This window comes from Procambarus clarkii, chromosome 45 (assembly GCF_040958095.1).
Source record: "Procambarus clarkii isolate CNS0578487 chromosome 45, FALCON_Pclarkii_2.0, whole genome shotgun sequence".
Taxonomy (NCBI): domain Eukaryota; kingdom Metazoa; phylum Arthropoda; class Malacostraca; order Decapoda; family Cambaridae; genus Procambarus; species Procambarus clarkii.
Genome location: NC_091194.1, coordinates 24,570,923 through 24,584,172, shown reverse-complemented (window position 1 = coordinate 24,584,172; position 13,250 = coordinate 24,570,923). Strand labels below are relative to the sequence as shown.

The following is a 13,250-nucleotide window of genomic DNA, read 5'->3' as shown; positions in this document are numbered from 1 at the left end:
CACTTGGCGATGTACATATTCTGCCTCAACTTCATTCTTTTGGCCTTCGTGGTCATCTTTCTCTCTTTCTCTAAAACTTCCTCTCTCGTCGTTTCTTTCGAATGAGGCTTGGTTCCACTCTCTCTCTCTCTCTCTCTGCCTCTTTTCAGCAATACGAATGTGTGCCCCAGGGTAGTGTTCTGAGCACTACTCTCTTTCTGGATGCCTTCAATGGTCTTCTTTCCTCTCTTCCTTCTGGCGTTTTCTCCGCTCTCTATGTCGACGATCTTACCCTTTGCGGTCGGGGTGATGATTAGCCTCTCCTTCAATGGTGGCTTCAACTTGCAATTGATGCCGTGTCGTCTTGGGCCACCGATCATGGCTTCAGGCTCTCTACGTCTAAGACTTCTGCTATGAATTTTATTCGGAAGCATGTCGTTCTTCGTCCCTCTTTTTTGCTTTATGGTCACCTCTTATGTACAAGGATTCCACTAAGCTTTCGGGGCTAATCTTTGACACGTTAGTCTTAGTCGCTCCATATCTCTTACCTCCGAGTTGAATGTTTTAAGGCTATTACCCTCCTTCAGGTATTGTCTCATACTTCTTAGGGAGCGGATAGGCACGCACTCCTCACTTTACATTCCTCTCTCGTCCTGTCTAAACTCGATTATGGTTGCCCTGCTTACTTGTCTGCTCATCCTTCTTTTCTTCACTGTCTTGATGGGTTGCGCCTTACTGGGTTGCGCCTCAGCTCTGGTGCCTTTCGTTCGACTCCTGCCCTCAGCTTGTTTGTTGACACTGGCTTCCTATCTCTCCAGGACCGCAGTGATCGCTTCTGTCTTTGCTATCTTGCGCGGTCCTCGCAACATTCTTCATCTCGCCTCTGTCGTGCTTCAACTTTTACCCCTCCTGTGATGTCTGTTCTTCTTCACCACCTCCCTCATTCTGACCGGTTATCTAGCTTACAGAATTCCTTTTCAATTCGAATTTCTAATATTTCTCCTCGTGTTGTTCCTTCATTGCCCCCCGTGGAGAGTCGCCCTTTTGAAATTTTGTACATCCTTGACCCCACATCACTAAAGCTTTTACCCCTCCGACGGTTATGAAACACCTTTTCCTTGAGCACTTTTCTTCGCACTCCCACTCCGTTTCATTCTTCACCGATGGGTCTAAGTCTGCGGACGGTGTGGGCTACTCTGTTGTTTTTCCTGACAACACTTATATGTGTCGCCTACCTCCAGAAACTAGCATCGTCACAGCAGAACTTTATGCTATTCTCTTTGCTCTTCGTCTCCTGCTTTTTCGTTGTCAATCTTCCTTTGTAGTTGTCGTTGACTCTCGTAGTCCCATCATGGCTCTCGAGTCCTTTAATCTGGTCCATCCAGTGGTCATCGAGATTCAGCATTGCCTGTTTCTCATTTCCAGTAAATTTAAGTCAGTTGAGGTTTGCTGGGTTCCCAGCCATATTGGTGTATCTTTAAATAAGCGTGCGGATGCTGCTGCTAGGGAAGCTGTCCGCTCTTGTGCCATCTCCCGTAAATGTACTCCTTATTCCGACTTTTATCACAGTTACTCATTCCTCCATCCTTTCTGGTTGGCAGGATTGTTGGTGTTCTGTTACTTGTAACAAACTGCATACTCTTAAGAGTAGTGTGTCCTCATGGCCGTCCTCATACCACCGTAACCGGCGATGGGAAACGGCTCTGGCAAGGTTGAGTATTAGCAATACACACTTAACTCAAGGTCACTTAATGGAGTGCTGCCCTGCTCCTTATTTTCCAAATAGCGTTGTCCCTCTTTCAGTCATGCATATGCTTGTTGAATGTCCTCACTTCCAGGATGAGCGTGTGTCTTGCTTTCTGACCGACCCTCGCGGTCGCATTTCCCACATTAGAATTCTTGGTGAACCCGATACTTTTCATATCGTTCGCCTTATGCGTTTGCTCTATATATTATGTGTGCTCTATATATTTAAAACTCTGAACTGTAATGTCAATCATGACTTTAAAAGTTTCTTAGAAGGTTGTAACAGAACCCATGGGCACCACACCAGAAACAAATACCTATTTGATACCCCAAGAGTACGACTTAATCTACCCAGAAATGCTCTACAAATCAAAGGACCCATAATGTGGATTGACCTTCCAAATCATGTCAAAAACTGTACCTCTCTCAACCAGTTTAAGATAAAAACTAAAAACTACCTAATAAACTCAATGTATCCTACCCTACCCCTAAACGGCAACCCATGTCTTACTATATTAAACAATGCTGTTTGTTGACCAACTTTTATAATTGCTATTTTTTCTGCCATGTCCCCCCTTTTTTATTTTTTTCAACACAATTTATACTTTAAGATTAAGCTACTATTAAGTTTTAGTCTAAGTTTTTTTTTTCTCATATTGCCCGAAACGCTACGCGTATTAGTGGCATTAGGTATTGTATGTACTAGCTCTGTCTATAAATCAATCAGAATGTTTGTAACTCTGCATCTTTGTATACACTTCTCCTAAATAGAATATCATTATTATTATTATTATTATTATTATTATTATTATTATTATTATTATTATGATGATGATGATGATGTGACAATGAGTATTGAATTTTGTAACTAGCTCATAAAGATTGAAACTGGCTTAGCTAAATAAATTATGAGGTTCAGTCCCTGAGCTCATTATGTGCCTCTCTAACCCTTTCCCCTACTGCCCACAAGATGGGTATGGGGTACATAATAAATGAACTAAACAAAGCTTGTAGTCAGGCCTCAACTAGCAATTTGACAATGGCAACACTGTCGTCAAGTATGGTGACTTTAATGTTAACACAGGCCTCAAGTATGGTTGTATCAATGTCAACACTGGGCTCAAGTATAGTTGCATCAATGTCAACACTGGCCTCAAGTTTGGCTGCGTTAATGACATCACTGGCTCCAAGCATGGTGGCGTCAATGTCAACACTGGCCTTAAGAATGGTGGCGTCAATGTTAACACTGGCTTCAAGTATGATGGCGTTGATGTCAACAATGGCATAAGTATGGTGCCCTCAATGTCAACACTAGCCTCAAGTATGGTGGCGTCAATGTCAACACTGGCGAGGACAGTCAGGTTGCTATGCTCTGACCAGTCATGAGGGGCCCGTTGTTGAGATGTGGTTGTTTATTGTGACGTGGTTCTTGTTATGATATTTTAAACCCCACTTTAATGCTTCAGAAACGAAACAAAAACTATGATATAGTGAAAAGATTCGGGCGGATCGTTTTCGGCTCCCACGGAGAAAATATTGCAATGAAAACAGTGCACATAATGTGTAACAAAATATATTGCTTTATTAATGATTTTGCGAGAGGATCGTTAAAAGTAAGAGACTAGAATAAAGCAATTTGTAAATACTGTGAATGTGAAGTACAAGGGAATATTCCACATACAAATAGGCTATAAAACAGAAAAAACACATTAAAATATGTATTTAGTACATAAGACTCCAAAACTGACCAACTATTTATCATTATAATTCTTATTTTTGTTAAATTGTAAATTTGGTATTTTCAGTAAAATTTCGTAATTTATAGTTAACATTTTTGGTACATTCTTTAAAATACTTTTGGCAACCCTGATGGAAAGTCAGTTGTATCAGTGGTGTGGAGGGGGACAGACGTGATGGCTGGGGTCTCTGCTTACTCTATCCTAAGTACCCATGTTATCTGTTGGATAGTCCTTCAGGTATCGATCGAATATATAGTGTTTATCTTGATGTGGAGGTCCTTAGAATTTAATTTTGTTATATAACTAGCGATAGGGAATATCTAAATAGCTAACAGTTAATAGTTTTGCTTAAAATAACAGCATCTGTGGACCTGACAGTATTTATGATAAAATTTATATTATTAATTACAGTTTAATTGTAGTAATTGTTAATTTTCAAGTTTCATTTCTACGAGTTGATTAGAATTGTAGAATTGCAACAATATGTAACATTTCACTGTATTGTTCCCCACAGTAGAGGACAACAAAGGCTGTTAGGCCTACCAAGATCCCCTAAGCAGTTTAAGCTAACTTCCCATCCTCCCCAGGATGCATCCAATAATAGCTGCCTAACTTCTGGGTACCTATTTACTGCTAGGTGAACAAGTTCTTCAGGTAAAGGAAACGTACCCAACCATTTGTCTCTCCCAAAAATCGTAGCAAGGATCCTTGGTTCACATAAGCCGACGACTCGACCCACTGTTCTACATGACCCATAAATCATTCTGTTTTTACTGTATAAAGAATGTCGTACTTTATACATTAATAATTCATGAAGAATTAATAATAATAATAATAATAATTATTATTATTATTATTATTATTATTATTATTATTAGCAGTACCCGACCACGCGTTGCTGTGGGTCAGCAACGCACACGCGTTGCTGACCCACAGCAACCTTCCCTGTCCCCCAGTCCTCCCCACCAATCCCCCCCTTACCCGTTTCCTCGGCCTCGCAACCATTCCCCACTCCACCATCCCCTCGTCCTTCCCACCATGCCTCACTCCCCTGTCCCTTTGTCCTCCACACCATTCTCCATTCCCCCATCCCCTCGTCCCCACCATCCCAAACTCCCTCGTCCCCTCGTCCTTCCTCACCATTACCCCCTCCCTTGTCCCTTTGTCTTCCCCACCATCTCTCAATGGTGGGGATGATGTGGGGACGTCATCCCCACCATTCCCCACTCCTTCGTCCGATGCCTTCCCAAATGGTCTGATGTTCCCATCAGAAAATTGGGAACATCAAGTGATCTGATGTTCCCATCACTGAAATATAAGAAATACAGTTAAAAATGAAATGAAAATATTACAAAATAAAAAAAAATAAACTATACTCACGAAATAAACGGTATGGTAAACAACACAGCTTAATTCCAATGCAATTCACACCAAATAATTAAATCAAATTGAAAATAAATCAAAATCTATGAAAATTAAATTTATCAATGCAATCAGAAACATTGAAATGGAATTGTAACATATTTAGAATAGCGTGTGTGTTGCTCTTATATGCAACAGAGGGCGCTGTTTTTCAAGAAAAGCATATTTTTACCTGTCACAGGTAAGTCACAGCTACAAAGTCAGAATACAAAGTCAGAATAATGACTAATAAGTCAAAATACAAGTCACAGTTTCGTATCATCCTTTGCAGATGACACAAAAATCAGTATGAAAATTACCTCGGCTGAAGACATTGAAAAACTTCAAGCTGATGTTAATAAAGTTTTCGACTGGGCATCAGAAAATAACATGATGTTTAACAGTGATAAATTCCAGGTACTCAGGTACGGTAAAAATGAGGACCTTAAACATAATACAGAGTACAAAACACAATCAAATGTACCAATAGTAGGAAAACAGCATGTAAAGGATTTGGGAATAATAATGTCTGACGACCTAACGTTTAAGGAGCACAACCAAGCAAATATTGCGACAGCCAGAAAAATGATAGAATGGATTACGAGAACTTTCAAATCCAGGGATCCCATCACAATGGTTGTACTCTTCAAGTCACTTGTTTTGTCCCGTCTTGAGTACTGCTCAGTACTCACTTCCCCCTTCAGAGCAGGAGAGATTGCTGAAATAGAGGGAATACAGAGAACATATACGGCACGCATAGACGCAATAAAGCACCTAAATTATTGGGATCGTCTCAAAGCCCTCCAAATGTACTCACTAGAAAGAAGACGAGAGAGAGATATCAAATAATATACACCTGGAAGATACTGGAGGGCCAAGTACCAAATCTAAACAGTAAAATAACAACGTACTGGAGTGAACGATATGGAAGAAAATGCAAAATAGAACCAGTGAAGAGCAAAGGTGCCATAGGCACAATCAGAGAACACTGTATAAACATCAGAGGTCCGCGGTTGTTCAACGTCCTGCCAGCAAGCATAAGAAATATTTCCGGAACAACTGTGGACATCTTCAAGAGGAAACTAGATTTATTCCTCCAAGGAGTGCCGGACCAACCGGGCTGTGGTGGGTATGTGGGCCTGCGGGCCGCTCCAAGCAACAGCCTAGTGGACCAAACTCTCACAAGTCAAGCCTGGCCTCGGGCCGGACTTGGGGAGCAGAACAACTCCCAGAACCCCATCAACCAGGTATCAACCAGGTATAAGCAACAGCCTTGTGGGGCAAGCTCTCACAAGTCAAGCCTGGCCTCGGGCCGGGCATGGGGAGTAGAAGAACTCCCAGAACCCTATCAAACAGGTGTGGCATGTATATTTATACTTATGAAATGAACGGTATGGTTAACAATACAGCTCAATTCCAACAGTCACACAAAATAATTCAATAAAAAATAAAATAAATCAAAATTCATGAAAATAAAATTTATCAATGTAATCGAAAGCATTGAAATGGAGTTCGTGACATATTTAGTATAGCAGCATGTTGCTATTATGTGCAACAGATGGCGCTGTTTTCCTCATGAAAAAGACATGAAAACACAGTTTTCCAGAAAAAGCATGTTTTTTTTTACCATCACAGGCGTGACATCTATATAGTATGTATATAAAAACCTGGCCAGATGCGAATGGAACGTTGTGTGAAAATTTCAAAGCAATCGGTGAAGAACTTCCGGAGATTAGCGATTATGCACAAAAGAATATTTCCAATTTTATTTATATAGATAGCATGTGTGTTGCTCTTACATGCAACAGATGACGCTGTTTTCCAAGAAAAGCATAGTTTTACCTGTCACAGGTGAGGCATCTATAATTATACTTACAAAATGAACGGTATGGTAAAGAACACAGCTCAATTCCTACACAGTCAAACAAAATAATTCAATAAAAAATTAAATTAATCAAAATTTATGAAAATTTTATTTATCAATGCAATCAGAAACATTGAAATGGAATTCGTGACGTGTTTAGTATAGCGAGTATGTTGCAATTATGTGCAACAGATGGCACTGTTTTTCAAAAAGATATGTGTTTACCTGTCATGGGGGTGGCATCTATATAGTTGGAATATAAAAAGACGTGCCTATTCGAATGCAACATTGTGTCAAAATTTCAAAGCAATCGGTGAAAGACTTTCGGAGATTACAGCATGTGTTGCTCTTACGTCCAACAGATGACACAATTTTTCTGAAAAAGCATGTTTTTCATGTCACAGGTGAAGCATGTATATAGTAGACATATAAAAAGACGTGCCTATTCGAATGCAACGTTGTGTCAAAATTTCAAAGCAATCGATAAAGAGGTTTCGAAGATTTCCCGCACATGAAAAACACAGTTTTTCAGAAAAAACATGTTTTTTTTTACCGCCACAGACGTGACATCTATATAGTATATATATAAAAACCTGGCCAGATGTGAATGGAACGTTGTGTGAAAATTTCAAAGCAATCAGTGAAGAACTTTCGGAGATTAGCGATTATGCACAAACGAACATTTCCATTTTTATTTATATAGATTATTATTATTATTATTATTATTATTATTATTATTATTATTATTATTATTATAATCATTAATTAATTGAATGATGTAATACAGAGACGGATAGCTGTTTGTCAGTCATGAAATTGATGGACGTTGATAAAGGTTTTGAAGTTTGAGTGGAGAGATGATGTGTAGAGGGTTGCGGCACAGCATCAGCAAGCTGGAGATGCAGCCAAGGTGCAGAAATCACTCTAATATTTTGTTAATGCCATTGCCCTTGAGTATGTCAACTGCGCTTCATTTTGTTTCGTTTTTGTGTTCCTCTTGGTCAGGTCTCTTCCTGCGTTGGCTCCTCCCCCTCACTTCCAGGTGTTGACTCCTCTTCCTTCCTGCGGTGGTGCTTGGAAGTGTCTTCCACACGAGACGGCTGCCCACTGATTTGCGTTATCTGTTTACATTACAGTTGTTAATGTGACTTGTTAACTCATACTCTCTAAGATATAAAGTCAGCTTTTAGCAGAAGTCAGACAGGCAAAATTTATATATTCGTTCTCAAATATATTTTCATAATTATATTTCAGAATAAAAGCTGGGCAAAATATTTGCATAACATTTAACACATCAGTTGTTTTATGGGTTCCACTTAACTGGGAGAAAAATGATTGTAATGACAATTACAATCCCACAAAAGTGTGAGGGTGATTCTTTATCACAATGAGTCATCCATTTTGCAGTGCTATCATTATCCACATATATGATGCCAACTATTATCTTTTTGTGTGGGGAGATCCACATGCGGTAGTTCCATGTATTGTTGAGATTCACACGGACTTTATGGTTGTGGTGTGTAGTCCAACATGTATAATTGAGGTGTGGAGACCTACATATATAATTGTGGTGTGGAGATCGACTGTATGGTTGGGGTGTGGAGACCGACTGTATACTTGTGGTGTGCTACCATTATGGTTGTGGTGTGGATACCTACCTGTGTGGCTGTGGTGTGGAGACCTACCTGTGTGGCTGTGGTGTGGAGACCTACCTGTGTGGCTGTGGTGTGGAGACCTACTTGTATTGTTATTGTGTGGATACCTACCTGTATGGTTGTAGTGTGGATAACTACCTGTATGATTGTGGTTTAGAGACTTACCTGTATGGTTGTTGTGTGCAGATCTACCTGTATGGTTGTAGTGTGGAATCCAACATGTATGGTTGTGGTGTGAAGACCTGAGTGTACGGTTGTACTGTTGACACACTTACCTGTATGGTTGTGGTGCTGAGACACCTACCTGTATGGTAGGTGTGCAGACACCTACCTGTGTGGTTGTGGGTTGAGACACCTACCTGTGTGGTTGTGGTGTGGAAACACCTACCTGTATGGTTGTATTATGGAGACAAATACCTGTATGGTTGTCGTGTCGAGACACCTACCTGTGTGGTTGTGGTATGGAGACACCTACCTGTATAGGTGTGGTGTGGAGACACCTACCTGTATGGTTGTGGTGTGGAGACCCCTACTTGTATGGTTGTGGTGTGGAGACACCTACCAGCATGGTTGTGGTGTGGAGACCTACGTGTATAGTTGTGGTGGAGACCTACCTGTATGGTTGTTGTGTGGAGACCTACCTCTATGGTTGTAATGATACATCCCTGTATGGTTGTCGTGAGGAGACCTAATGTATGGTTGTGGTGTGGATACCTATCTGTATTTTTGTGATATAGAGACCTACCTGTATGATTGTGGTGTGAAGACCTACCTGTAGTGTGTGTAAGGTAGTGTGTACTGTAGTGTAGTGTGTATTGTAGTATGGCGACCTACTGTATGGTTGTGGTGTGCAGACTTACATGTATGATTGTGGTGTGGATACCTACTGTATTGTTGTGGTGTAGGGATCGACTGCATGGTTTTGGTGTGCAAACCTACATATATGGTCGAGTGCCGCTGGAAATTTCCAACACCAAAATACTAATCCCTGGTGCAGCATTATAAATCTATTGTACTCAGGAATATAATTTACTAATACTACAAACTCATACTGAAGCAATATTACATTTATTAAACTGAGGCGTAGAAGCACCAGATTCTTCCTAGAAATAATGGCGATGGTTCCGTCAGCTACCCAGCCAGGAAGAATAATTTCTACATATTCGTGAATCGAATTAAATCCAATCTAAAATTGTATTATTTATTAAGGAACATCGATTAGTAATAGATTCATTCTTAGGTAACGAATTATATAGTTTATTGGAATTAGATTTATACAGCTGCGATCAGCTGATTCAGTAAACAAAACAATGAACTGAATTTAAACTATGAATATTTCTCGTCCATCTAACATCACTTACATTAAAGGATTTGCCTAGATAGAAACAATCTGTTGTTATATAGAGCACGTTATTATGACGTAAATTAACGTTGGTAATGTCTCCATCTATTCGGAAACATGAATAAAATATCACGAATTAGTTCCGAAGTTCCAACATGCGACGCTAGGTGTCGCATGAGTCACTAGAGAGGAGAGGGAAGAGATAGACGCAATCTAGCCCTTAAACTGCGCATGGCATATATATATGCCCTGAGAAACATGTCCCAAGGTGTGCATGGCGTATAAATACGCCATAGGGTGCCAGGCCCGATTCAAATGGCCCGCGGCTACACGGGGTTCACAGTAGCTTCCTCCGGGGTCTTGTAAACAGACGCCATTTTTTTTAAATCGTGGGCAATATTCTCAGGTGTGAGAGGCACAGTACTGTTGGAGCAACCAAGGCTGGCGCACGCAGCATGAGCGAACAGCATTGCTGTTCAGCTTGTGACCACAGCATCGCCGAAAAATGTCAAAATAAATATATAATTGTTATTATTTAGCGATGACAATATTACAGATGACCCCTGACTGTGATATAAATAACCAGGGTTGTGATAATAGCAGGATTGTTGTAATAATTAGCGCTGTGGAAGGAGTGATGCTGAGAGACGGAGGGAGACAGCATCCTTTACTGACTGTGTGGCTAGCTGTTATTGTTTGCATTCACCATACCAGGTCAGTGGTTCTCTATGGTGAACACAAATGTAGATACTTATATATAATGTGTGTATTAGTGTAATAACAGCAAAAGGATTATGCTGGAAGGAGCCATATGGGTGACGGAGGTGACGTCGTCTGCACGATTTGTCTAGCTGTTTAGAGGGTGGCCACTATGCTCTTTGGGCGCACTACAAGCTTAGGTGTACAGTTACGGTACATAAAACATGTAGATACTTATATATAATATGTGTATATAGGGTAATAACACTGCAAACAGAAAGAAAGGGGGAGAAAGTTTAGTGCGTGTGACCTTGAATGAGTGAGGGAGCCGCCAGCCGCCATCTGTGTATAGCGACGACTCTTAGTGCCTGAACTAACTATATCAGCTTAGCTGTACAGTTGTGGTGAACAAAATATACACATACTTATATATAACGTCTGTATATAGTGTAATAACACCACAAATGGTATTGTTGGGGGAGAAAGTTTAGTGCGTGTGTTGAGGGAGTGGCAGCGAATGGCTGGCTGGTGTGTGGCGGTAACTCTTTGTTGCTTTTCGACTCTTAATACCAACTTAGTGGTTCGTTATGGCGACCAAAACTTGCAGATACTTATATATAACCTGTGTATATAGTGCAATAGCAGCAAAACTATTTGTTTATTGTTTTATAAACATAATAATTGAATCACTAATATGCACATCATACTTTTGAGTATAGCGATTATTAACCACGTTTATTATATAAATATATTACAATACACACTATTGAATAATATTACTGCAAAAAAACTAAGAAAAAATAAATCGGAGACATTGAAACAATTAGGTAATAATATCTTTGTGGCAACTCCCATCTGTCAACGCGGGTGACGCTGACCGGGTCTGACGACCGCTCTGTCAACGCCCACTTTTTTGCCAGACTTCCTCGGTCAATTGCGCCCAAAATATGTCACCTACGATTTTTTTTCTTATTTTTTCCGTGCTCAGGGGACACAAATTAACATGTTTCGAAGACGAAAAAAAAAATTGATTTTTTTTTTCTTGCGCACAGGGGTGTAAATGTCCCCAGGACCCCTGAGCAGTGGAAGGGCTAGTGTGCTGGAGCTGATGCTTATTATTGACCAAATAGAGGAGCATCCTTACAGTAACAAGCTTCGGATCGATTCGACAGCTTCCTAAGATTATGGACACCATGTCCGGCAAGGCTGAGTGCCACTTTCATTCTAATTTAACCAGTTTTTAGGTTTATGTTAGTGCCTTGTCGTTATACAGCATGGAAATATAATGACCCACTTGAGTGTAAATTTTACCACCAATCCACTCAGATTACGTGAGTAAATGTATTAATATATTAATTAATTAGTGGAAATTACATATGATTCCTCTTTCAACGTGGAGCTAACTTAAAAGGGACGCAATTCCAACAGTAGAGTCACATGTCACTAGAGAACTCAATATCAACTTGGACAGTATTAAACGGGTCATAGTTGCCGGATGTATTTTATGTTCAACTTTGGCAGCTAAGCTGTTATCTGTTCCATATTGTAGTTAGAAATTTAATCCCCAAACCTTATTGATTTCTAATGATTTATGAACATGTTAATTCAATATTATAGATATACTAACATTATAGAATTTAACCCCCCAAAAGATGTGTTAGGGATTAGCTCTAAATTTAATAGAAGTGTTACAGTCCACTTCCCTAAATTCATTTTAAATCGATTATTGAATTTATTACTGAGAGCCATAGATCACTGGTTCTCTAAGCCCATACTTATTTTATGGTTCTCCTATCTTTTGAATCTTATATGTTAGAGTGAATTCCCCCCACATTTTTTATGGTCCTTAGACTCTAGATGATAGAACCGGTTGCCACCCATAAAACAACATTTATGGTCTTTCGTAACCGGATGGAACATTAATCAAATATAAATTACTGATTTATAAATAATCAGTACAAATAAACTAATCAATTACTAACACTGATAATATTATATTCCTAATTACGAAGTATTATCAGGAGCTAGGCTATTCAATTCTGGTTCTCATCTTCCCCAATCTTTCCTTCTTCGTAAACCTGTCCTTGAATCTCGTCCTTTAGATTTCTGCACTCATCTCAGACTTCCTTATAATGATCCCTTCCCTCTCTCTGAATTTTAGTCTGCCCTGGCCCTCTGCGGTTCTACGGCGGCGGGCTCTAATGGCATTCATTATGAGTCGATTAGCTATCTCCTTCCGTGCTTGTCTCAGTATTTAATGAGTCTGTGTAATCGGGTCTGGGAGTCGTCGTCAGTCTCTGAGGACTGGCTCGATGCCGTTATCCTCCCTGTTCGGAAACCAGGGTCTCTTGGGACATCCCCTAAGGACTTTCGCCCTATTGGCCTCACGAGATGTCTGCAAACTCTTTGAACGTATGGTTAACGTTCGTCTAATGTGGTTCTTAGAACACTTTCACCTTCTCTCCCCTTCTCAATATGGTTTCCGCAAGTGCCGTAGCACAACAGATGTCCTGGTGATCTTGGAGGTTTATATTCGTACTGCTTTTGCTGCGAAGACCTCCGATGTTGCAGTCTTTTTTGACCTGGAAAAGGCTTATGACACCACTTGGCAATATCATATTCTGTCCCAACTTCATTCTTTTGGCCTTCGTGGTAATCTCCCTCTCTTTCTCCAAAGCTTTCTCTCTCATCGTTTCTATCGGGTGAGGCTTGGTACCACTCTCTCTGCCTCTTTTCAGCAATACGAAGGTGTGCCCCAGGGTAGTGTTCTGAGCACTACTCTTTTTCTGGTTGCCTTCAATGGTCTTCTTTCCTTTCTTCCTTCT

The 13,250-nt window shown here is 40.2% G+C and overlaps 1 protein-coding gene across 1 annotated transcript in view; it reads right to left on the bottom strand.

Moving 5' to 3' along the window:
* Nucleotides 1–3,428: 3,428 nt before the first annotated feature.
* Nucleotides 3,429–13,250, bottom strand: part of LOC123770076 (dentin sialophosphoprotein-like) — a 190,693-nt gene continuing 180,871 nt past the window's right edge. The window contains exon 5 of the mRNA XM_069301501.1: nt 3,429–7,850. Coding sequence (XP_069157602.1) covers nt 7,731–7,850 — 120 coding nt within the window. The 3' untranslated portion in view covers nt 3,429–7,730. The remainder of the gene's footprint in view (nt 7,851–13,250) is intronic.